Raw genomic sequence first — 23,096 nt, 5'->3', positions numbered from 1 at the left:
ACGTCACTTTGGAATCGGACACACAGGCGAAGAGACCGACGACGACGACGATGGGCGACCGCGGCAACGTGTACTACGCGCCCACGGGCGAGACGACCGAGTGGGAGGACATCCTGATCAAGAAGGGCATCCTCGCGCCCAAGACCAAGGTGCCCGACGAGGAGGACCACGAGGAGGAAGAGCAGGTGGACCCGCGCGAGAACGCCACGCTGGACGAGCTGGACGAGCTCGAGGACGACTACGACGACGACGCTGAGCTGGCGCGCATCCGCGAGCGCCGCATCCAGCAGATGATGGCGCAGGCCGCGCGCAACAAGTTCGGCGACGTGCAGCCCATCGCCAAGGACGAGTGGACCAAGGAGGTGACGGAGGGCAGCAACGACCACTGGGTCATCGCCTACCTCTGGGACGAGGCCCTCGAGGAGTGCAAGGTCATGGACCACGTGTTGCGCGAGGTAGCCAAGAAGCACCGCGACGTCAAGTTCGTGAGCATCCAGGCGCAGGCCTGCATCGAGAACTGGCCGGCCCGGAATTGCCCCACGCTCTTCATGTACCACAAGGGCTCGCTGCAGAACCAGCTCCTGGGCATCCGCAAGCTCAACGGCATCGATATGAAGGTCGAAGGTGGGTGCATCCGGTACATTGACGTGTTCTTGAAGCCTGGTACTAACTGGTTGTGTGTGGTGTTTGCGTTGCAGACCTGGAGGAGTACTTGGCCAAGGCCAACGTCTTCAAGGCGGACGACTGATTTCGCTGGTACTAGTAGGCTCCGCGCGTTGTGCGAACGCACAGTGTTCTGGGATAGGAAGGAGGAGGAGGCTGTTTTCCTTGTGCATTTACATCGAGTAGTTGAAGTACTATAGATTTTTGCCTAGCACGGTGCTCAGTCGCTCTCCTCTATTAAGTTGTCGTTGCCTTGCGCAAACATCTAATCCTGCAGCACCTTGGGCACCTTGAAGTAGTAGCCAGACTTCTCTGCAGCGTTCGCCAGCACCTGCTCCGCGCAGTTTCCTTCCGTGACGACATCCTCCCGAAGCGGAGCCACAACACCTGCAACCATGACTCAAACAGTTAGCCCACAACTCGATCCACTACATACAACACTTTAATCGACAACTTTACCCGCGTCGAAGTCGCTCTTCGCGTACACATCATCGATGTTCTCGTTGAGAGTCATGGCCTGAATGGTCTTAGTGCACTGAATAATGGACTCGACGTCTTTGAGCAGTCCAGGGAGCTTCTCGTCCTCCACGTGCAGGTGGCACAGCTCCGCCAGCTCACGCAGCTGATCACAGACACTCATTGTCAACCCCCATACACTCGCACAGCCACTGCAAACCACTTTAAGCGCACCTTCTCCTCCGTCAGCACGGTATCCGCAGCATTGAGCTCTGCTCCCTCCTGGTGCAGCTCTTTCAGCGACCAGGACGGCGTGCGCGGGACGCTGCTGATCTCACGAAGACCTTCAGGCAGTGAAGCCGCTGCAGAGCTCAGGCGCCGAGCAGCAGAAGCCCGCAGAGCACGGCACTGAAGCTGCCTCGCCACTAACAGAGCTGCTCGCATTATGCTGTGCTGCTGATGATGTCGAAATGTGCGGCTGGTGCGGCTTAAGTTCGATTTTTAGCTTGGAGTTTGCATACAGCGCCTCACTGCGAGCGGCCATGAAGGTGCCCAAGATGCTCATCGACTACTCGCTGCGCTTCGGCATTCCCATCGGGCTGTGCTACGCGTACTGGGACCCGAAGTCGGACGAGGAGATCCGTCGCGACGTGGTACGTGGGGCCTGAGACCGGAGAGAAGAGAGCTGGCAGTGTGGACTGCAGTAGTTGAGTGGTGGGACTGGCTGGGTCTGACTGCCCTACTTGATGCAGGAGTCGAAGATCAGGCCGGACCTGGAGAGCAGGAAGAAGAAGCAGGCCAAGTTCGCCGAGCTGCTGCTGCAGAAGGACGGCATCTCGAGCGAGTCCAAGCAGCAGCTGGACCAGGTCACGGCCTTCACCAAGACAAAGGAGCAGTATCTAGCCGACCGGAACAAGGAGAAATGAGAGCAATTTGGTGTGATGTTGAAGTCGCTCATACTTGTCTTCACTGAGTAGGTGTTTGTATCAGTGCATGTATCGCTGGATGCGGCTGCAGTGCACCGAGTCGACCTCTTTCAACGCGGTCTCCAGCTGGCGCTGCATGAGTTTGAGACCGTCGTAGTCTACGCGAAGACACGTCGATTGAAGCTGGGGCACGCTGGAGCTGCTGGATTGTGTTGCAGTGTCCAGGCGAAGCGTCACAATGGGTTTTGGTTTGTTGCGGTGGAAGCGCGTGCCGAGCTGTCGTAACGCGGATGAGAACATTTACTCTCTAATTGCCATGCCCACCAAAAGCTTACCTCGAGGTCGATTCGCCACTCCAAGTTGCGATAGTGGGGCACGCTGGTTCGTGTTTCCCTGGACACGCACTCTCGAATGTCTTTCGCGTGCGCCTCGTATATCTAAGGAGACATCGCACGGCGTTCAGTCGCCTGAATTGTGACCGCAGTGGCGGGGTAGACCAGCAAATGCAAACCTGCGCAAGGACTTCAACGTGTTGCTCCGGCAGCGTCATCCCCTTCAGCACCATCCGGAACGCTTGCTCGGACAATTCCGCCTGCAATAAACATTTCCCAGCACCTTAACGTTCAATGACAACACCTCATCTTCAACTGCATCCACGCTTTGCTCCCACCTTGGCGCCATCCATGAGAATCTTCGCGATGGCGAGCACCGCCTGTTCCACCTGCTCAGTCTCCCATCCGGACGCCGCTGCAAACAAGAAGCGGCAGTATATCAGCACTGCGTACATGTAGGAGGCTAGCATTAACTATATCAATTGCACTTACAGGCCGTGCGCGTCAGCCGCCGCTTGCTCTGCTTCTCCGAGCCGAAAAGCCGCACCGCCAGCTTGCACACCGCCGCGAAATCTGCCCCCAGCCACGCAACGCAATGAGCCACACGCACCAACCCATCGCCAGTCTATTGCCCACACATTGGAGCTCTTACTCTCCGCCGACAGCGCGCTGGTCTGCGCCACGGCCTCCAGCACGCGCTCGTCCGCCGCGAAGCTCAAGCTCATGATCGATGGATCTGTCTGATTCGGTCTGATGCGCGTGCAACTTTCGGCCAATCGGCGCGTCGAGCAGCCATTCCCATAGAATTCGCCTGTAAAGAGACGATGGCGGCGAACGGCGCGAGCGGCGGCGGCAGCCGCAAGGACCCGATCCTGGACCTGGCCAAGTACATCGACCAGGAGGTGCGCGTCAAGTTCCACGGCGGCCGCGAGGTCACGGGCACGCTCAAGGGCTACGACCAGCTGGTGAACCTCGTGCTGGACGACTGCGTCGAGTTCCTGCGCGACCCGAACGACGAGTACCGCATCACGGACGACACGCGCAAGGTCGGCCTCGTGGTGTGCAGAGGCACGTCGGTCATGCTCGTCTCCCCCGTGGACGGCACGGCCGAGATTCCCAACCCGTTCCTGCAGCAGGAGGGGTAGGAACAGTGTCGGAATTTCAAGCTGCAGCAGAGATTAAAACACCCAAGATCCGTATTTGTGCTGTGTGTGTGTGTTGCTCATGGTGCTTCTTTACGTACAGTGAGTGCACTCTATTGTGTTTCTTTGATTTGTGGTTGTTGCCAGCTACTGCACAGGGTCCACGAGACGCACCTTGTAGACGGCACCCCAGAGCTTGCCCGTGACGTAGAAGACGTCTTCCGCGTCGTCATAGGCGATGCCGTTGAGCACGGCGCCGGACATCACGTCCACGCCGACGTCCGCCACGAGCTTGGACAAGTCGAACATGGTGACGATGCCGCCGGTCTCCGGGTCGATCTTAAGCACGTACGGGTGGTACCACACGTTCGCGTAGATGAAGCCCTTGGCGAACTCGAGCTCGTTGATCTGCGAGATCTTCTGCGCGCCGTCGTACATGGTGACGTCGACACTGCGCACCTCCTCCATCGTCTTCGGGTCCAAGAACATGAGCGTTGACGAGCCGTCCGAGACGACGAACTTCTCGCCGTCGTACGTGATGCCCCAGCCTTCGCCCGTGACCGTGTCGAACGTGAACTCGCGCTTCAACGTGAAGCCGTCGTCGTTGCTGTCAGCCGCCACGTCCAGGTCGAACACCAGGCCGGTCTTGCTCTTCCACGTTAGCATGACCAGCTCGTCATTGGGCCCCGCCGTGACGCCTTCACCGAAGAGCTCCTGAGGCAAATTGTACTGCTTCAGCACCTTGCCGCTCTCAATGTCCACATGGCGCACGCTCGACTCTCCGTTCAGCCCCGTCGACTCAATGAAGATCTTGTCGTGGCCGCGGTTCACCACCGTGAAGCCCTGCGTGAAGGCCGTCGTGTCGTGCGGGTACTTGGTCAGCACATCGACCGTCGGCCGCGCCGCCGCTCGGCGCTCGACTCGCGCCTTGACGCGCGCTTCCTCGGACGGACTCAAGTTGCGCTTCGGCGCAGGAGCTGGCGTCTCTTCCTTCGTCTGCGTCGCGCCCAGACTCATCATGGTCACAACCAGCGCGATGATGACCGCGATGACGCCCATGCGCACGAGGAGGCGCGGCAGCATCCCGACCTCCTTCTCTCGCGTAGCGTCTTGAGCTGAGGCCTCGAGCTTCTTGGCTTGTGCTGCTGCGAGCTGCTTGTCGCGCCGCCTCGGGCGTCTGGAGACCTGGTTGCGAGCCATCTCTCGTCACGTCAAGCCGCAGGGGGAGTGCGAAGGTCTCAATCGCCTTGGCTCCCAATCTCGCACTGAGCTCTCCATCACGGACTGACGCTGCAAAAAACAAAGTTGAACTGCTACACTTCCCGCAACAGTAATGTGTATGTTTGCAAAACTATTGCGAACTTATCGGGATTTGGCGGGAAGCCCGCCAATTTTGGACTAAGTACGCACGAGAGTCATTCACTCACCTTGAGCTTGTCGCCGACCATGGAGACGATGAAGGAGATCGCCGTGAACGTGAACGGCAAGGGCGCCATGCAGCTGGTGACAACCCTGCGCGCCATGAAGGACGGGCAGGTGCCCGCGGGCCGCGACGTCGTGTTCACGAGCGGCGAGGACGGCGTGCTGTACGTGACGGACCTGGCCGCCGAGAGCTCCGTGTACCAGGCCGAGGTGTGCGAGGGCTTCGTGCCGTCCTTCGCCGTGACGCCCGAGCAGAGCCATGTGCTCATCGTGTCCGACGACGACAGCAACGTGGCGTCCTACAGCCTGCCGCCCGACTGCCAGCTGGACCAGTTGCTGCGCCGCTCCACCGTCTCCATCCGCCAGGTCGCGTGCTCGACGCAGTTCGTGGCCATCGCGGACGAGGAGCCCGTGGTGCGCGTGCTGCTGCGAAGCAACACGGAGCAGGTGATCCTGGCTGAGGGGGCCACGGGCGCCATCAAGAGCGTGGTGCTGGACCCGCAGGAGAAGTATCTGTGCGCCAGCAGCGAGGACGCGACGGTGCGCGTCTTCGCGCTGGACGTGGCGGCGCAGCGGGCCACGGAGGCCAAGCGCTTCAGCATCAAGCACGGAGACATTAGGCACGACGACGTGCTGCTGCGCTGTGCGTGGCAGCCCGGAGACAATCGCAAGTTGCTGGCGGTGCCCATGGACAAGGGCATTGTCGAGCTGTTCGAGAGGGATACGTGGTCGTCCAAGGGCAGGTTGATGCTCCCCATTGGCAGGAGCACCGCGGCCGATGTGGATATCTTGTCCTTCTCGCCTAACGGACAGTACCTGGCCGCTGCCACGTGCGCGAAGGAGGTGTTTGTGTGGGAGCTGGAGACGCAGACTGTGCTGCGCTCGTTCAAGATCGACTACCCGGCACTGGGAGTGCAGTTCGCCAACAAGAGCAACGCGCTAGTGATTTATCACACGGGCGGCAAGCTGGCGTTCGTGAAAGACGTGATCCCCGCGGGACACACGCCGCCGCAACACACGGTTGGCTTGCCGACTACGGCTGCAACTACTGCACCGGTCAATTCCTCGCAGCTGCGTAAGAAGAGCTTGAAGGCGTCGGCGTTTGTGGAGGACGAGGCTGAAGTGGACGGCAAGCACGATGATGAGGACGAAGAGGAGGTGAGCTTCGATGACGACAACGAGGCGCGCGTGGAGGCCATCAAGGCCAGCTTTGGCTTTGGTGCGGCTGCGAACGCTGCCAATGACGACCAGGTTGAAGACGAGGACGTCTCGATGTCTGCTGGGACTACTTCCAAGTCCTCGGGGCAGGAGGTATCTCCGCTGCGCACAGTCACGGAGCCCTTCCAGCCGGGTAGCGTAATGGACCCCACTGGACGGAGCAGCAGTGCGACGTCGCTGCTGGCGTGGACGCCGGAAGGAGAGATCGAGGTGATCCGCGGAGCGAGCATGAGCGAGAACCTGGTGAAGGTTGAGTTCACCGACAAGTCTCGACGTGGGTTCAAGTTCAACGACAACTACATGTTCTCCATGGCCTTCCTGGACGACTATGGCGCCGTGTTTGCCGTGCCTCGACGTGCTCGTGAAGACTGGGAGGACCTCGAGGCAGGCTCGAGCGAGAGCGACGTTATCAGCAGCTTCGTGTTCTACCGCCCGTTCGAGTCCTGGGCCAGCAACAGCTCGTGGCACAAGACCTTGCCCGAGGGGGAGGACGCCGAGTGCGTTGCCGCTGGCCGTGAGTTCTGCGCAGTGGCCACCTCGCTGCAGACTCTGCGCATTTACACAACCAGTGGCATCGACTACGCGCTGCTACGTCTTCCTGGCCGCGTCGTGACCATGACAGCGAAGGAATCTCTTCTGGCCGTCGTGTACCAGGGTCTACACGGGCAGATGCTCTACCAGCTCCTCCGCATCCAGGTGGACTCGTCCCGCGAGCGCGTCGTGCTGGTCTCGAAGGGCGATCTGCCCATGACGCCCCCACCACGCGATGTCTTCGCGTCACACAAGGAGAACGAGATGACCCGGGAAGACCCGTCGAACTGGTCCAAGCTCACGTGGCTCGGCTTCGACGATCGCCAGATCCTGTACGCTGTGGACTCGTTCTCGTGCGTGCAGGCGCTGTCGCCCAGCACGGGCTGGAGCTGGTTCCCGATCGGCTGCGTGGGCAATGCGCTGCAGAAGAAGCCCGAAGACCGTCACGGCGTGTTCACGCTGGGCGTCGTCAACGACTCGCTGCTGTACTTCCCGCTGGAGAAGGGAGCTCGGGCCCCCAAGCTGCGCGGCAACCACCGCCCCGTGCCCGGCACCTTCCCCCTGCGCACGGCGTCCTTCCCGAAGACGTCAAAGAAGAACGAGGACGCGTCCAATGGCCACATGTGGCAGAACGTGCGTCTGTGTGGGCTGGAGGCTATCGCCAACGAGATGAACGCCGACCAAGTCGCGGACCAAGTCGTGCACGAACAGGCCGAGATAGACAAGGCGCTGATCCTGATGATGAAGATGGCGTGCTCGAACGACGAGCCTGCGCGCGTGCTGGACCTGGCCAAGTGCCTGCACCTGGAGAAGTCGCACCAGATTGCGCAGAAGCTCGCCATCCACTTCCAACTGCGCCAGCTGCAGTCGCAGCTCTACGAGCTCTACCGCGTCAAGTTCGAAGAGCCGAAGCGGCTGGAGCAGGAGGCGGCGATGCAGATGCAGGCCGCCTCGCAGCCGCGCCGGCAGCCAACAGCCTCGTACCGCTCTACCTTCCAGGAGGAGGACGCTCCCGAGTCACGAGAAGTGGAACCGCTCCGTCGTGCGCGCAGCATTCTGTCGCGACCGCCGGCCTCGTCGCCCCGCGAAGACGAGCAGCACGACACCGAGGACGCGGCCTCCGCTGACGGAACGCAGGAGGACCAGGCGCCGGGATCTCCGAAGGCCTCAAGCCGGAGCAAGACCAGCAGTTCCACCGCCGCTGCACGCGTGGAGCGGTCCGTGGCGCCGGCGAACCCGTTCCTCAAGAAGCCCGGCGGTTCCACGGCGTCTCCCTCGGGCAGCAAGAAGACGGGTCTGCAGCGGCTGGCGAAGTTCGCGTCGCCGCCGCCCGCCAAGAAGCAGCGCCGGTCGACGACGTGGAAGAAGTAAGGCTAAGCTAGGCTACAGGGTGGCGGTCATTCGTGGCGCTCCTCCATCGCGCAGAGAGCGCAGTGGCTCGTCACCCATACTCAACTAATAATATAGCAGGTGTGTGATCATTGCAGGCCGTGCGCGATGCCTTCGAACAGAGGAAGCAACAGACGAGTGCGGGCGATGGCCGAGCGCGTAATGACCTGCGTATCTTCGATCGCTTAGGCCTAGGATACACTTCGACTGACCGCACAGTACTCGGCCCCATCGCCGATTAGATCGCTGGGTTCAATTTGGACGGTGCTGCGCTGCGCAGACCAAGGGTATCGCGACAACATTGTTGGTGTTGGTGGTATTGTCGGTCTCCGATGCTGCGATGCGTGCGTGACCTGAGAGTCTCAGGCTGAGACCTCAGGGCCCCGGAGGTTACCATGCTATACACGTGTACGACAACTCAAAGCCACCAACCCACCCTGGCACAGCTTGGCTGGCCATCCAGGGTGGCTCCGACTGCGATTCTTGTCGTGTGATGAATGCACTGCAACGTGGTCAAGTTGTAGCCATGCCGTTTTAAGGAGGTACATTTGCAATACCACGTATCCACGCTGGCTTACAGCTCAGTCAGGCGTAGTCGGAGCACTGATCACATCAGCGCCCGGAGCGCGCGCCTGGAGCCAAGGGCTCCGCAACTTCCCACGTGGCACCGGCACGGAGTTTGCTATTGCTGAGCTCATGACGTGTTATGCCCGAAAAATCCTTGCTGCAACTAGGTGTTCAACCTCACGCTCTCTGCATCCGCGAGCGAGCACCATCAACGTCTCAATCTCAACTCAATCTCAAGCCATCGCCGCGATCCAACTCGCATCATCGCGGCAACTCCGTCCGTACACGCCCCATAGGCCTCGAAAGAACGGTGCTGAGGTACAATGCAGCTACAGGGTAGGACTAACGACCAACGAATGCTTTCAGTGAAGCTATCAGGCGATCCGCGCGCTTTGCGCTTGCTTCGAAGTCGAAATGCCGTGGCCGTGGGTACATTGGGGCCTATCGATGCAACGCGTACCGGATTCTGGGATGCCGCCACCTGCGCCTCGGGACTAGTTTTCCACCCACCGGCCCGAACGGTGATGACGACGAAGCTCGGGGCCCACGGCCGTCACCAACGTTGATGGTGCCCATTCCCGAATCGACCGGGAGCCCGCCAAGTCGCCCCATCGAGGCTCTGCATGAATGCCCCCCACTCCTCCGTCTCCTTCGTCGTCGTCTTCCAGCCCTGCAGCAGCGCGCGTGCTGGCGCGCTCCATTCCTCGAGGACGGTCGTGGCACAACAATGCGGACGACCGACTCACGCGCAAGCTCATGATGCTGCGGCTGCGGAGACTGCACCCGGTGCTCGCAGGGACCAAGTGCACCGCCAGCGCCGCAAGCAACGGCAGCTCCGTCGCGGTGCCCTCGCTCGTGCAGCGGCTCGAGTGGATGCTCTACAACGCCGCCCACTCGATGCATGAGTACACACACGAGCAGTCCCTGGAGCGCCGAGTGCAGGCGCTCGTCACGCAGCTCGAGCCCAAGGTCGTCACCGAGCAGAAGCAGCAGCAGGGCAGCAAACGAGGTCGGGATGTCCGTATCACCAAGGGTGACAAGAAGCGCCAGCGGATACAGGACACCAGCAGGTCTCTACGCGACAGAAGCGTCTTTATGCTGGAGAACGACGACAACCTCGTGGGGCTCGTGCTGAGCTTCCTGTCCGGCCGAACCGTGCTCCAGCTTCGCTCCGTGAACCGGTTCCTGGCCGAAAACGCGCCCAAGATGGTGAGTACGCTGCATCTCGAAACGCACTCGCCAGCTCTGCAGCATTTCTCGAGCGGAACACTGACGGCCTTGCTGCTCCGCTGCAGCAAGCTCACCAGCCTCGTGGTGACGAGCAAGCTGCGGGATTACGATGTCTGCGTCGAGGTAGACGAGCCCGTCAGACGGACCACGCGGACCATGGTGCATCGTCGACCCTCGTTCAGCCGTCCAACTCATCGGTACGGTACCAAACCCGCCAACCGAGTCGTGGCAGGCGAGCTCTTGCTGCGAGACATCACGCAGGCATTCGAGCAGGGCGCGTGCCCGGAGCTGGAGGAGCTGGACCTCGGCTCGCCGCTCGACTACTTCGCCGAGAGCGACGACGTGCTGAGATGCCTGGAGGCCTTCGCGACAGGGAAGCCAACTCGAAGAGGAGCGGTCGATGGCGCCGGGCCGCTCCAGTACCTGCGCCTCGACTCGACCTACCTGGGCGACGCACGCCTGAGCCGCCTGGCGGGTGTCTTCGAGCAGGTTGCAGACCGCTCGCGCCGCTGCGTCAATTGCTTCGGCTCGTTGAAGACGCTGGTGCTCCGCAACAACTTCATCGGCGAGGCCGGCTGCCAGGCGCTGCTGCGCATGCTGCAGTGTTTACCAGCGCTGCGCGTGCTGGACGTGAGCGGCAACATCCTCACCGATTTGGACGCACTCGCGCTCGCAGACTGGATATCGAGCCGCGCAGAGCAATTGCTTAAGGCGCCGGGTAATCCCATCGCGCTGGGCTGCGAGGCCGAGTCTCCCGCCGTCCAGCTGCGCACGCTGCTGCTGCAGGACAACTTCATCGGCCAGGAGGGGCTTGAGGCGCTTTCCACGGCGCTCAACGCGCGATTGATCCCGTCGTGAGGCCGCGTGTAGCATACCGGTACAGTACTGTAGGCACTGTATTCGACAGCCAGTAGCCGAGTGTAAAGAGACCGTCAACACGATGCCAGTGCAGCAACGATCGCAACGTTCGTGGGCTTGACAACAGTGGGATGCTAGCCGCGATTGGCGAGAAAAACGCACGGTATGCGAAGCTCCCCTGCTAAATGCGATTGCGCTGCATCGACTTCAACAGGGCATATAGCTACACGGTATCGATAGGCAGTGGTTTAGATAGACTGGGAAATATCTCTGTGTATTCGATTCCAGAGATACACAAATCCAAATGGAAAATATCCAGTAGAACATTTTACTCAACATTTTACTTTATTCTTTTTTGCCGCTCTTCAGCACACTTTTTCAGCTGAATTCCTCCGTTTGCGGACGGTGCTTATGCCTCGGGCACCGGCGACTGATTAAAGTCGATTGCGGCTAGGAATCAGAGAAACGCGGTGTCAAATGTCTCCCAGTCAAATCCCGAGGCACTGAATGTGCCTCCGCTCCAGTGGAATCCTGCGACGAGGAGATCGCGTGGTGGTCCACCCACGTGCTTGCGATACTGTACAACTCTTCGGCTCGATCGGAGTGGCGGATGAATACGCGCTCGGTTTGGGCCTGTTGATACAGTGACATTCTCTGGCACCTTTACCTTCATGCAAACCACGAGGAGCAGGATATCCTGTTATTGTTGTAAGACTGTAATCTAGTGATAACTCACTGCTGCCACCCGCCCTTTTGAGAGGAGTCCAACCAGCAGAGGTGCGAGATATCTCGGCGTCCCGGAGGATTCTGAAACGTTGGCGAAAATCTACGCTGTCGATTCGGAGAGAGCGCGAACGGTGCTGGTTTATCAGCTCACTCACCACCGATGCCCAAAATTTAATCACGAGAAAGTATCTTCAGAAGTACCATGGCACCGGAGCCAGCCATTGCTCGAACTGTTATGTCTGTTGTCCTCGGAGCGAAGCCATTGCAGCACATGGGTACCAACCAGGAGCGGACAAATTTGCCGAAGCCATCTCTTCTGATGCAGGCGGCACTGGCTGGTAGCCGCCAGCAGGCGAAGCTAGGCAAGCTGCTTGGAAAAGGACTGCTGCTGACTCAAAGCAGGCGCTCTTGCGCTTCAGAAGACACGTCTAGCATGATTATCTCTCTTTATCCTGATACAGTACTTTGATGATGGTTACACCGTGGAAAATAGATGAAATATCAACAGTATGAAAAAATATGGATAAGAGTTTAATATTGCCTCTTCTATCAAAAGTATCTTCTTACCTGCTCCAAGTGATCCCTCTCTATTGCGGTAACCGTCGCTAACTCGAAAAAATGCACTAATCGCACCATCGTCTGGTTTCTTTTACCCGGTCCGTATTCCAGTCCACACCTTCTACGAGCCCGAGCCCGTCAACTTCAAAAGTGGGCTCCCCCTAATACGAGAGCCAAAAGTCGCACAAAATGGGCTGCCTCATGGTAAGTACGAGATCAAGGAGCCATGGTTCGGGCTCCCCATTGGCTCCCCTCCAGGGCTCCCCAAATTTAGCTTCAAATTTATGATGGGCTCTTCATAGTAATATCTGATTGGCCAATTTTACCTAGACTTAAGGCGAGCAACTTCGCGTGATCGATGCGCCACGCTAGAAGATCGAGCTCAAAGATCACCACACTAGAAGATCTCGCGCCGCTCATATGTGTACAGCCGCTCCGAGGCCACCCCAGCGTCGCCGATCGTCCTTCCTTCCCCTCAAGGAGAAGCCCTCTTTCCTATGCCTTTTCAGGCTAGAACCTGGAGATACTTCAATGACGGCCAATCATCAGCGAGATATTTAACACAGGTGAGGGGGGGAGCCTAACGAGGGCTCACAGTTCTGGAGGGCTCCTTTCACTTAACCTATTGAACTCAAGAGCCCAGGAGGCCGCGACTTTTTGGGTTCACCCAAGAGCCCAGGAGCCCGGCTCTCCCCAGGGCTCGTAGAAGTGTGTTCCAGTCCACATCATCATCCGCGTCAACCGCGACTTTGACTCCCGAGCTCTCGTGCCCTCGGACCATTTCGCAACCAGCCGACCCCGGCGCAAGTCCCGACTGGATCCACGCCCAACTCGACCGCATCAATGCAATAACCGCCACCTCTCTGTGCCCATGGTCTCCGCTCCGTCCGAGGCTTCCGTCTTCACCACGACCCCCGCGTGGCACGACCCGACCGACGTGCAGGTCCGCAAGCTCATGATGGCGCGACTGCGCAACCACCCGGCGCTGGCGCTGCACCACCCGATCCTGCAGGCGCGCGAGGACACGGGCGCGAGTCCGTCGCTGCTGCAGCGCCTCGAGTGGATGCTCTACCATTCGGCCGGGTCGCTGGCCGAGTACCTGCACCAGCAGTCGCTCGAGCGCCGCGTGCAGGGCCTCGTGACCCACTACAAGCGCAAGCGCGCGCAGACCGACCCCAGCGAGGAGGTCATGGCGGCCATCCGCGCCTCCGCCGCCAAGCGCCAGCGCCCCGCGCGGCTCTCGATCTCGGAGGACGAGATCCGCAACTGCAGCGTCGGCGCCCGAGGCTGCGTGCTCAATAGCAACTTGGACCTGCTGCACCAGGTCTGCAGCTTCCTGGACGGCAAGGACGTGCTGCGCTGCCGCGGCGTCAACAAGTTCCTGTACCTGCACGCGCCGTCGTTCGTGCGCACGCTGCACATCGATGCGTCGAGCGCTTCCGTCGCCGAGACTCGGAACCGCGGCGACGGTGCGGCGACTGGGCTGAGCACGCTGCTGCACGAGTGCAAGACCCTCACGAGCCTCACGATCTCGAACCAAGCCAACCAGACGCACCTCAAGGCCGGCGTCGTGTTCCCGCGCGCGTTGACGGCGGCGACATACATGGCCTCGCTCGCCCCGACGTCGTACGGTCACCAGTTGGTGCGCGAAGTGGCGAAAGCTTTGGACGAAGGCGCGTGCACCTCATTGGAGCGACTGGAGCTGCTCGCCCCGTTCGACTTCGCCGCTGAGAGTGACGGAGTGTTTCTGGTGCTGAAGGCTCTGGCCAAGCCGAAGGTGTACCAAGGAACGCGGAAGCCTCTGAAGCACTTGGTGCTCGACGCGACGTTCCTAGGCGATCGAGGCCTTGAGCAGCTCGCGGATCTGTTGGACAGGCGAGACGCGTTCTTCCAGCACCTGCAGACGCTCACGGTGCGCAACAACTTCATGGGCGAGACCGGTTGCCGCGCGCTGCTCGAGGCCATCGAGTCATTCGACGAGCTGCAGGTGCTGGACCTGAGCCGCAACATCCTGACCGACACGGACGCGCTGGCGCTCGCAGATTTGCTCGACGATCCTGTGACAGACTTGGGCTTCTGCGACGACATGGAGGGGGACTGGAAGGCCTCGTCTGAAGACGAGCGCGTGGCTGAGCACTTCAATGTCTTGGGGCTTGCCGGACTGCGCACGCTGAAGCTGCAGGAAAACTTCATCACCTGCGACGGATTCCATGCCATCACGATCGCATTGTGCGCGCGCCAAGGCTTTGTGGCCACGGTGGGGGATGCCACGGACAACAACAATGAAGAAGAAAACGAAGAGGTAGAGGATGAAGACGAAGAAGAAGATGAAGAAGTAGAACTGATGGAAGTTGTGGAGCAAGAAGAGCACTAGACGATATTTATGAACATGAATTCCCGTATAAATAGAGGAGCGGTAGTGCAATACCACTACGCGAGTTCGCTGCCTTGCTTGCTCAATACAATGGGCAGCGCGTAGTGCGCGCATCACCGAGTTGCGATAAGTACCATCGTAATATTGCAGCTTGAACGATGGCGGCTTCCAGTCAGGGCGACGACGACGATGATGAGCGTCGAGCACTTGAACGAGAACTCGCAGAGGAATTGGCGTCATTATCCGCCCAAGATGTCGGGTTTGATGAATGTGATAGCGGTGGCGATGACGAGGGAGATGAAAATGCGGGCTGGATGACTAGAGGCGGCGAAATCGCGATGGAATATGTGCGTTTGGACCTCGATAAAGTGTTGCAGCAAGTGACTGAAGCTTCAGCGGACGAGCTGCACGCCCACAGCTGTGAACCGGGGGATAACGATTCCAAACCAGGCCAGCCAATTCTACCATCTGCATGGGAACTTTTGCTTCAGGGCGTCGAGCGTGTTGATCGTGAGTTCTTTCAGCCAATTCATGAAAATCTGGACGATATTCGCACAACGATTCTCGATGCAAAGTCCCCACAGCAAGCGACCCCAGAAGAAAATACCCACCACTCTCAAATATCCGACGAGGAGGCAGATTACACAAGTCGTGATATTGAAGGTTCATTGCTGGAACAAACCATTCCACCAGTACCCGATGACAGCAACCAGGAATCTTCAAAGCTGTCCACCGATGTTGGAGAAATTCAGGACCGACCCACCGTCCAGGAGAAGAAGGAGCCGATTGCGTCCAAACCCGTGACGGATAGCACTGTGGAGCAGATAACGGATAGTGTTGAAGCAACACCTACCGATTCCGAGCCTGTTTCAGTAGATCACCCGTCAAACTCCTCAAACAGCACTTCGATTGCGATTGCTGTCGTCCTTTCACCATCACCTGGTAAGCACAACACAATACCCATTGACGCCGACGAGCCCATTGACGCTGAAGAGCAGCGCCCGGTGGATGATAGTGCAAGGCAGAATGAGCTTGACGCAATCGCAAAGCAGCACGCAGCACGTGAATCGCGCCGTTTGAAGATTCAGGCTCGACAGCAGAAGGAACGCGACGAAGCAGCAAGTTTCCTGAGGCAACTCCAAGAGGAGTTCGAGGCCCAAGAGAAGGGTGCCGAGGCAGCACGAAAAGAATCGCTGGAGCGATCATTAATGACTAACGAAGAACTTCGTAGTCGATTGTATGCTTCAGCTATGCGGGAATTTCATGAGACTGCGCTTATGGTCCTCGCTGACGAAGAATCACGAACTTTCACCATGGAATTAGCGCGGGTACAGCAGTCAATCTGCCGGGAGGTAGCCATGATGACGATTGAGGATCAGGCTGAGAGGCAAAGAATGCAACTCGAACGTCAATTACAACAGCAGAAGCAAGATACTTTGGCTCGGTGTCAGTTCGGTGCCGTGTTGTCGGAGCTGGTAAAATATCACCAAGTCCAGAGTCAACTTCGGGACCAGCATTCAAAGCGTGAGCGTCGCGAGTGTGTACAGATGCGAGCTGAAGAGGCCTTCACGCGCCGAATAATTGCTGAGACTCTTGCACAACGCGAGCTACAAGTTCGTGAACAAAACCGAGCGTTAATGCTACTTGAAGATGAGCTTGCAAGAGCACTGGAAGACATTGAGCGGGCTCGAGAGCTGCAAGTTCAGGAGCGGTTGCGCGAACAAGAGTATCGTAGTTGTATGGAGAAGGAAGAGAGGCGGTGTCGCTCTGCGTGGACTTTCATCGAGGCCTTGGAACGCGAGCGAAGGCAGAATGAAGAGCGCTGTCGAATATCAATGAGGCAAGAGGAAGAGCGCAGTCGAAGTGCGTGGGCATATCTGGTTAAACTTGAAGAAGCAGCAGCAATGGAGAGGGAAAGCCAACGTGAACTCCAACGACTTCACGTTTTGGCGAATACCTCGGCTGGTATTCAAGGCATTGATCGTGTTTTCCAGCAGCACAAACTAGTTTCAGGTCTTGAAAAGTGGAAGCAGTGGCACGCGCAATGCGTCGAGGAAGATCGAGTCCGATCCATGGCTGTTGAGAATGCGGCGACGGTGATTCAGTTGTGGCATCGATCATGCCGAAGGAGACGAGAGGAACTTGATCACGTAGAAATTCCTCTTGTCCTCGAGGATTTCAGCGACGACGATGAGCAGCCACAGGTTGAGGACGCAGAGGACGACAACGAAGGACTTGAGCCTGGTGAATACACCAACTCTGCCGAGAGTCAGGAGGCAGCACTCCGGCTGCAGTCGACATTCCGTGGGTTTCATGTGAGACGGAAGTTTGCAAACGCGATCGCACTCGCCCAGGTCGTGGCGGGGCCTGAAGAGGGCGACACTTTTGACGCTGTAAATTTGGACGACCTCATTCAGCTCCCACCCGAGCTCGTTGATGGCTGGGAGGACCCCGTCCTGCCACCTGCGTTAGCGTTGGAGCAAAGGCAGTATATACCGCCTCCATGTGCTGGTGATGAAGAGGATCAAAGGCCAGAGCACGCTGATAACAACGAAGCGGACGATAAAGCCGCCACTCGTTTGGAGAGTTGTAAACGTGTATTAACTCCTCCGCACAACAAGAACCCTCCAAAGGAGCAGAACCTGGCAGCCACGCTGTGGAACAAGATGAAGCGTGCGAAGCAGCGGCAGCAACACGCCCAACAAGAGCGAAAGCGTCAGCAAGATCCTTCCTACCGAGTGCAGAAGCTGCTTAACCGCAAGCCCACCGCTTCGAACCAGAACGGTCATGCAAGTAATAGCAACCAGAGCAGTCATACGCAGAAGGTAGCGACCAACACGGTGTCGTGGTCATCGACAAGCAGCCAGAAGAAGAAGCCGAAAGTGAAGCTGCCGTCGTTGGTAGAGCGGCTACGGAGACAAACGATGGCTGAGCGATGACGATCGTTGAATTCTTACGGAGGATTCTTCACGTTATAGTGCAGACTATAGAGCGAACTTCTTCAACGTTTGGCCAGCAGCGCCGCCTCTTTCGTTTGGCGCATCATGAGCACGAACACGTCGAAGTCGGCCGTGGCCACCAGAATCTCCGAGCAAAGCACGGTGCCTGATTGTCGGTCGAGCTCATACGCTCGACGCACCAGCTCGTAGAACTCGTGCACGGTTGCTCCCTGCGATCGGATGTACGCTGACAAAAGCACAGATAAGCTGGATAAGCTACTGCAATGCGTCACGAAGGGCGGAAGAGTTCTCGGTTATTTACCTTCGAGCTTCTCCTCGAACAGAGCGAGGAACTCGTTGTAGATGTCCGTGTACCTGCAACGACACACAACCAAAAGCTTAGCTTCAAGCAGCAAGAACAAGTAAAGGTTTTATGGTTTCGACGCACTCGAGCTTCATCTCGTCGCTGTCGAGGTCGAAGGCGTGGCAGTGGGTCTCTGCGAACGTCTCGAACGTGTGCGCGAACTCGTCGTTGTCGAAGAAGAAGGAGATGACCTTGTTCACCAGGTCGTTGTTGTCCGGGTCGAAGCTGCTGCCGTCGTCGTCCTTGGCGCCGGCCTTTGCGTGGCCACCATGAGCTTTGGACTCGCTCGACCCGCCGGCGTGTTTCTCGTCCTTCGAGTCGGCGCTCGTCTTGCTCTCGCTGGGCATGATACCAACAAGCTCTTTGTCTTCTGAGAGCTTAATAACTTAGCAGAAACATTGAGCAGTTTCGTCGCCGAGGACTCTTCACCAGGCAGAAAACTACCCACTCATACTCCACCGATAGGAAAACTAAGCACAAGGGATCCGTCTCTTATCAATTCATTAGCGAACTCTGTTAGCGAACGTTGTTCAGGTTGAGGTCAAACCACGAGCTCGACCCACCAGAATCTGCTGTCAACGAGCTGATCGGCGTTGCACCTGCGTCACCTACAGTGATGTGATCAAAGGTTTCGTGTTCGGCACAGGTACTTGAAGTGTACTCTTCCCATTCAACAATTGCTTTCGTGTTGCAGTGTCCGCGATGGTGAAGCCATCTATTCCCACTGTCCGAGGGCGTGTGTTGCCCTTCACGCTGCAGACTAACCAAGGGCAAGGCTGTAGCACACCCGCCCGCCACCCGTTGACTTGCCTGAGTTGATTACATGACATGACCATGCATCCCCGAGGTCTGCTCTCATTGCCCTCAAGGTGCTGTGGGCTCCAGTCTCCACTTCACTTGTCCATTTCGCATTTGTCCGCCTCAAGCAACAACCTCATCACTCAAGTGCACCTTGATTGACCATGCTCAGCGGAATCAAGCTCGCCTTTGCCTGGGCTTCCGCAGTCGCGGTGATCTCTGACGCTGCACTGGAAGACGTGCCGAGCTTCGCTGTGCCATCGTTCAACTACGAGTCACTGTATGACGGTGACGCGCCGACCCGAATGCTTCAAGCTCTGGAACGTGGCGGCATCATCGCACTCAAGAACGTCCCCAACTACGCCAACACCCGCGAGCGCTACCTGACTAGCGCAGTGCAATGCGCCGTGGCTTCCGAACATGACGACGAGGGCATTCGCTACCTGTCAACCAAGCGGTTCCATGACGGCACGCGCCGCCTAACGCTGCGAGCTGCTGCCGGTCGTGAGCTGATGGACACCAACGCCGAGTCACTGAAAGCCATGGAGGCCAACTGTCCAGGCCACCGCGAACTCCACGAAGAATTCAGCAGCATGTTGGAGCGAGCGGTGGACACCTTCGCCTCGGCACTGGACAGGACCGACTTCACTATGGGTGACGGCGAGCGTCACATCAGCGCTCGCAAGCTCATTGGAGACGCCAAGCGACTCGACCATTTCCACGCGTACGAGGCGGCTGCAGCCCCTCCGAGCTCCACGCGCCGGTCCCTTTCGGCCGAGGAGATCGAGCGGGACTTGTCCTTGGCCATGCACGAAGACCACGGCCTCTTCATCGCCATGGCAGCGCCCAAGTTCTTCTCCGTCAACGCTGAAAACGGGAACATTCGTGAGCGCCGCCTGAAGTCTGACGCCTCGGGGCTGGTGATCGGAGCAGCCGAGCTCGACGAAATCGTTCGCCCCGAGCTAAAGCCCGACGAACTTGTCATCATGATAGGCACCGGCGCGTCGCGCTGGCTGGAGTCCAGCCACCACCTGCCGGCCGTCATGCACGGTATGCGAATGCCCGAAGAAATGGTATGGGACGCTGAAGCGACTCCGGGACAGCGTAACCTGCGCGCGTGGTTCGGTAAAATGACGCTGCTGCCCTCGTACCAGCGTCTGCTCGAGTCCAAGATGGACTTCGACGAGTTCACGAACCGCACCACTCGCCACCTGCTTGGAAGCTCAAAGGACGACATCAAAGCCATCGGATGCGCTGGCGGCCGCCACTTGGTGGAGTCGGAGGGAAGCTGCACGTACTCGATCTGCACACTGAAGCCCGGAGTGGAGAAGCCGCCCACGGTGGGCTGCAACCAAGCGTGCAACTACCACACCGAGTTCTTCGACGCCAAGTGCGAGAAGAAGTGCGACTGCACTGGAACCACCACGCAGGCCGATGTGTGCTGGATGCTCTGTGTCGCTCGACTCCCCGTTACCGAGTGCGCGCTGGAAGACCAAGAGTGCTCGGGTCTCAAGATGGTCTGCACGGCCAACGCCACTGACTCCAACGCAACCTCAGCACCTTCGGCTACGACAGAGGCACCTGTGCCCACAGAGACCCCACTACCTACGCCTGCACCAGTGTCCACGGAGACACCCTCAGCACCTCCAGCTACTACGACAGAAGCACCAGTGTCGACGGAGACCCCCTTGCCCACAATTGCGACGGATGCACCGATTTCCACGGCGACGCCACTACCAACGCAGACTCCGACCGAGACCTCAACGCCGACCACTGCACCATCGCCTGCAACTCCTGAGCCGCTAACTCCTTTGCCAACTGACCTCCCAGCGTCAACCAGTACGCCGCAGCCAGTCACCAGTGCACCATCCGCGGCACTCAAAACGACAGCGCCCGTACCAGGAGCGACCAAGACACCAGCCGAGACTCCAGCTACCAAGCAAACGCCACTTGCAACGAGCAATGCTGTCGCCAATCCGCCAACTTCGACTGAAGCACCGACTGCCACTGCCACACTTGAAACATCATCGCCGACTTCCACGGAGACCCCTCTGACACCAACAACCGTGCCGACATCAGCACCTGAGACGCCGATCACAGAGGAGCCGATAGTCCCTGGTGGACACTGTTAATCCTTGTCGATCTCCAGCTTCTACTGTAGGAATGCATTGATGACCTGTAGCCAAAAAGGAGCAACAGGAAAGACCACACACCCACACCTCAAATAACACGCTTTCATTCGTGTAGTCCTTACCGGCACCTTGCGTGCAGACCTACGCTCTGCCGATCCGATGGCCTGGCTTCCAATCTTCTTCAATCGTCCGCCTCTGATGTGGCTTACCGAGCGTGCCTGCACTGCACTCAAAGTGCAGCGTTCTCGCTCTTCTTCATTTGCGTCGCGAGTTGGGTGCTCTACATCTGCTCGTCCTGCGGCTCGCCCGCCATCTGCTCCTCTTCGACTCCTTCCTCCTCCGTCGCGTAGAGCACCTTGAAGATCGCCTGTGCCAACGGGTTCGTCTCGCTGTCCTCTGCTCCCTGCAGCATGATCTCCACCTCGCGCAGCTTGTTGAAGTAGAAGTCGCGCTCCTTCTCCAAGCTCTCGACCTGTTGCGAGCACACACAACCCATCGTGAACAACCGCTCCACCTCAACCACCTCCTGGCTCTAGACTGACTACGCACCATCGCGCGCAGCTCGCCGCTCTCGTTCGTCAGCGCCTCGTTGTTGGCCGTCAGCTCCTCCAGCTCCTTCTCCAGCGGCGCCGTGGCCGCACTCACTGCCGCTTCCACATCCGCCGCGGACACTCCAGCAGAGGCTGCAGTAGCAGTAGCAGTAGCAGTAGCAGCGCCAGCACTGGATCCCGCACTCCCCGTAGGGCGACGCGACGCGCCCGTCGACGTCCTCGCTGTACGCGCAGCCCCCACACTCGTGGGCGCGCCCGGCGGCGTCCTACCGACCCTGGACGTGGCGGTGGTAGTGGCGCCTACTTTCCGGCGCGCGGGCGCCGCGGGGGCCGAGGACGCCGCCGCGCCGCCGCCGAACTTCTGTGTGAACTGCGCGCCGCCCTTGCCCTTCTCGCGCTGCGCGATGGGGTCGTAGGGCTGGCCCGAGGCGTTGCGCTCGTAGAAGGCCTTGAACCACTGCATGAACTCGAGGTTGTCCTGGTACTTGCCGCGCACGAGGCGGTCCACCTCGACGTGCTTGTCGATCTTGAGCTGCATGAAGGCCTTCTGCAGCACCTTGTAGTTCTGGATGTACTCGTAGTCCTTGTTGGCCGACCAGTCCACCTTGCTCATCTGCACCTTGCCCGGGTACATGGCGTCCAGGATCTGGCACGCCACGGCGCCCGTGCACGTCTGCTCCACCTTGGCCAGGTTGATGGCGCACAGGCCGTTGATCCAGTCCAGGATCTCCTTGCGCCCCACGAAGTACGTGCCGTCCATGAGGCTCATGCTCTGGTCCGCGGCCGCCATGCTCGACGAGTGGATACGTACTACGCAGGAGGCTGTTTGGGTGCGGGGCGGCGTGCTTGGCTCGCGAATGCTGAAGTGGCGTCGTACGGGCGCCATAAGGTCATAAAACCAGATGGTGTATACACGGATAATGCGTTTTGGTGATATGTATACATGAGTTGGGTGAACTCTGAGCTCTTACAGTCATGTATGAGGCTCCTACATCTTAAGTCTAGGAGCTCTCGCATCGCAATTAGCTTCATGCTATGACGTGGGCTACACTTGTCAGTAAATCCATCGGGTTTATAACTCAACGTCCTGGAGACCGTCCTGCCCGTCGGACAATGAGGGCAGAGTGAGCTGCTCGAACGAATTGATACTGTTGTTCGCGCGTCGGCGCGTGGTCGGTCTGGAGGCGGACTTGTGGTCCAGCGCATCTAGCGCGTCTTGAACCGTGGTCGAAGGATTGGAGGCAAACTTGGTCGGGTGGTGGAACACAGCAAAACACGCGACGTGGAAGCCCAGACGACACTGGACGCAGCCGTAGCGCGACCGCGTCTTGAGCCCGCGCTTGCTGCAGAGGCGACAGGTTAACTTCGCCCCGCCCAAATTGGGCATCAGCACGTGCGCACTCTTGTCTTCATCATCTGCAACATCCTTCAGTTTTGGGGTTACTGCTGCTGTGTTGTCCTCATCTTCTCGCTGCCGCTTCCTGCTGATAGTCGGACGAATTGCCGTCTCAATTGTCGGCGGGGCCAGTGGCGGTGGAAACTCTTCTGGCGGCGGCTCCTGTATCCGTCGCAGCAACGGCTTCGGCTGCTTCTTTGACTGCGTTGGGTGTTGCAACTGCTGCGCCTGTTGTGGTGCCATGAGCCTCATTGCGATGCTCCTGTTGAATGCGCTCAGTGTCGCCTCTATGGAGCTCGACGACGGCAGCATCGCTGGCTGAGGTGTAAACGCCATTACGGCATCTCCAGCAGCAGCAGCAGCAGCAGCAGTGGTCGCCGCTGGTGCTCGTCTCGGTGCCAGCGGGACGTAATAGCCTTGTTGCGAGGCGCGTCGCCCGCGCGAGTCGTCCATCAAGCGCGAAGGTCGGAAGTGATTATGAGCTTGTTGTGTATACATACTACCGGATAATGTATACATTTGTA

General features: G+C 58.8%; 13 protein-coding genes across 13 annotated transcripts; 7 read left to right on the top strand and 6 right to left on the bottom strand.

The window, feature by feature from the left end:
* The first annotated feature begins 18 nt into the window (after nucleotides 1-18).
* PHYSODRAFT_354953 (hypothetical protein) lies at nucleotides 19-761 on the top strand. Its single transcript, XM_009532345.1, has 2 exons — nucleotides 19-624; nucleotides 699-761. The coding sequence occupies exons 1-2, from the start codon at nucleotides 51-53 to the stop codon at nucleotides 746-748; spliced, it is 624 nt and encodes a 207-aa protein (XP_009530640.1). The 5' UTR covers nucleotides 19-50; the 3' UTR covers nucleotides 749-761.
* A 167-nt stretch (nucleotides 762-928) lies between these two features.
* On the bottom strand, nucleotides 929-1,563 carry PHYSODRAFT_334994 (hypothetical protein; the record flags this gene model as incomplete). Its single annotated transcript, XM_009532344.1, has 3 exons — nucleotides 929-1,050; nucleotides 1,123-1,285; nucleotides 1,354-1,563. The coding sequence occupies 3 exons, from the start codon at nucleotides 1,561-1,563 to the stop codon at nucleotides 929-931; spliced, it is 495 nt and encodes a 164-aa protein (XP_009530639.1).
* Nucleotides 1,564-1,661: 98 nt separating this feature from the next.
* Nucleotides 1,662-2,045, top strand: PHYSODRAFT_334993 (hypothetical protein; the record flags this gene model as incomplete). The annotated part of the gene is made up of 2 exons (XM_009532343.1): nucleotides 1,662-1,772; nucleotides 1,872-2,045. 2 exons carry the CDS (start codon nucleotides 1,662-1,664, stop codon nucleotides 2,043-2,045), a joined length of 285 nt encoding a protein of 94 aa, XP_009530638.1.
* Nucleotides 2,046-2,105: 60 nt separating this feature from the next.
* Nucleotides 2,106-3,102, bottom strand: PHYSODRAFT_512543 (hypothetical protein; the record flags this gene model as incomplete). The annotated part of the gene is made up of 6 exons (XM_009532342.1): nucleotides 2,106-2,321; nucleotides 2,381-2,482; nucleotides 2,557-2,637; nucleotides 2,716-2,792; nucleotides 2,870-2,950; nucleotides 3,030-3,102. The coding sequence occupies 6 exons, from the start codon at nucleotides 3,100-3,102 to the stop codon at nucleotides 2,106-2,108; spliced, it is 630 nt and encodes a 209-aa protein (XP_009530637.1).
* Nucleotides 3,103-3,201: 99 nt separating this feature from the next.
* Nucleotides 3,202-3,522, top strand: PHYSODRAFT_334991 (hypothetical protein; the record flags this gene model as incomplete). The annotated part of the gene is made up of 1 exon (XM_009532341.1): nucleotides 3,202-3,522. One exon carries the CDS (start codon nucleotides 3,202-3,204, stop codon nucleotides 3,520-3,522), a length of 321 nt encoding a protein of 106 aa, XP_009530636.1.
* Nucleotides 3,523-3,575: 53 nt separating this feature from the next.
* Nucleotides 3,576-4,626, bottom strand: PHYSODRAFT_546922 (hypothetical protein). The gene is made up of 3 exons (XM_009532340.1): nucleotides 4,564-4,626; nucleotides 4,156-4,461; nucleotides 3,576-4,095 (listed from the first exon to the last, which is right to left on the bottom strand). The coding sequence occupies exons 1-3, from the start codon at nucleotides 4,600-4,602 to the stop codon at nucleotides 3,667-3,669; spliced, it is 774 nt and encodes a 257-aa protein (XP_009530635.1). The 5' UTR covers nucleotides 4,603-4,626; the 3' UTR covers nucleotides 3,576-3,666.
* A 339-nt stretch (nucleotides 4,627-4,965) lies between these two features.
* PHYSODRAFT_513915 (hypothetical protein) lies at nucleotides 4,966-8,061 on the top strand (the record flags this gene model as incomplete). Its single annotated transcript, XM_009532339.1, has 1 exon — nucleotides 4,966-8,061. One exon carries the CDS (start codon nucleotides 4,966-4,968, stop codon nucleotides 8,059-8,061), a length of 3,096 nt encoding a protein of 1,031 aa, XP_009530634.1.
* A 1,301-nt stretch (nucleotides 8,062-9,362) lies between these two features.
* Nucleotides 9,363-13,350, top strand: PHYSODRAFT_354952 (hypothetical protein). Its single transcript, XM_009532338.1, has one exon. The coding sequence runs from the start codon at nucleotides 9,403-9,405 to the stop codon at nucleotides 10,732-10,734; it is 1,332 nt and encodes a 443-aa protein (XP_009530633.1). The 5' UTR covers nucleotides 9,363-9,402; the 3' UTR covers nucleotides 10,735-13,350.
* Nucleotides 13,351-14,550: 1,200 nt separating this feature from the next.
* On the top strand, nucleotides 14,551-17,331 carry PHYSODRAFT_316562 (hypothetical protein; the record flags this gene model as incomplete). The annotated part of the gene is made up of 4 exons (XM_009532337.1): nucleotides 14,551-14,812; nucleotides 14,843-15,292; nucleotides 15,386-16,981; nucleotides 17,042-17,331. 4 exons carry the CDS (start codon nucleotides 14,551-14,553, stop codon nucleotides 17,329-17,331), a joined length of 2,598 nt encoding a protein of 865 aa, XP_009530632.1.
* Nucleotides 17,332-17,393: 62 nt separating this feature from the next.
* Nucleotides 17,394-18,042, bottom strand: PHYSODRAFT_302913 (hypothetical protein; the record flags this gene model as incomplete). The annotated part of the gene is made up of 3 exons (XM_009532336.1): nucleotides 17,394-17,578; nucleotides 17,654-17,706; nucleotides 17,780-18,042. 3 exons carry the CDS (start codon nucleotides 18,040-18,042, stop codon nucleotides 17,394-17,396), a joined length of 501 nt encoding a protein of 166 aa, XP_009530631.1.
* A 615-nt stretch (nucleotides 18,043-18,657) lies between these two features.
* PHYSODRAFT_460566 (hypothetical protein) lies at nucleotides 18,658-19,932 on the top strand (the record flags this gene model as incomplete). The annotated part of the gene is made up of 1 exon (XM_009532335.1): nucleotides 18,658-19,932. A coding segment is annotated over one exon (1,275 nt), but the record flags the coding sequence as incomplete, so codon positions are not given.
* A 973-nt stretch (nucleotides 19,933-20,905) lies between these two features.
* On the bottom strand, nucleotides 20,906-21,966 carry PHYSODRAFT_512100 (hypothetical protein; the record flags this gene model as incomplete). Its single annotated transcript, XM_009532334.1, is given in 3 exon segments — nucleotides 20,906-21,097; nucleotides 21,348-21,358; nucleotides 21,375-21,966. 3 exon segments carry the CDS (start codon nucleotides 21,964-21,966, stop codon nucleotides 20,906-20,908), a joined length of 795 nt encoding a protein of 264 aa, XP_009530629.1.
* Nucleotides 21,967-22,248: 282 nt separating this feature from the next.
* PHYSODRAFT_334982 (hypothetical protein) lies at nucleotides 22,249-23,025 on the bottom strand (the record flags this gene model as incomplete). Its single annotated transcript, XM_009532333.1, has 1 exon — nucleotides 22,249-23,025. One exon carries the CDS (start codon nucleotides 23,023-23,025, stop codon nucleotides 22,249-22,251), a length of 777 nt encoding a protein of 258 aa, XP_009530628.1.
* Between the last annotated feature and the right edge of the window lie 71 nt (nucleotides 23,026-23,096).

Source organism: Phytophthora sojae, assembly GCF_000149755.1.
Source record: "Phytophthora sojae unplaced genomic scaffold PHYSOscaffold_6, whole genome shotgun sequence".
NCBI classification, from domain to species: domain Eukaryota; phylum Oomycota; class Peronosporomycetes; order Peronosporales; family Peronosporaceae; genus Phytophthora; species Phytophthora sojae.
This window is presented reverse-complemented; position numbering and strand designations above follow the sequence as displayed.

Bases quoted from the DNA above. Each gene is read 5' to 3' on its own strand.
- PHYSODRAFT_354952 (XM_009532338.1), top strand. From the start codon at position 9,403: ATGATGCTGCGGCTGCGGAGACTGCACCCGGTGCTCGCAGGGACCAAG.
- PHYSODRAFT_354953 (XM_009532345.1), top strand. From the start codon at position 51: ATGGGCGACCGCGGCAACGTGTACTACGCGCCCACGGGCGAGACGACC. The intron at 625-698 runs GTGGGTGCATCC...TTTGCGTTGCAG, and splicing joins CATCGATATGAAGGTCGAAG to ACCTGGAGGAGTACTTGGCC.
- PHYSODRAFT_546922 (XM_009532340.1), bottom strand. From the start codon at position 4,602: ATGCTGCCGCGCCTCCTCGTGCGCATGGGCGTCATCGCG. The intron at 4,462-4,563 runs GTCATCATCGCG...AGTCCGTCCGAG, and splicing joins TGCGCATGGGCGTCATCGCG to GAAGCGCGCGTCAAGGCGCG. The intron at 4,096-4,155 runs GTGTTCGACCTG...TTGAAGCGCGAG, and splicing joins GGAAGAGCAAGACCGGCCTG to TTCACGTTCGACACGGTCAC.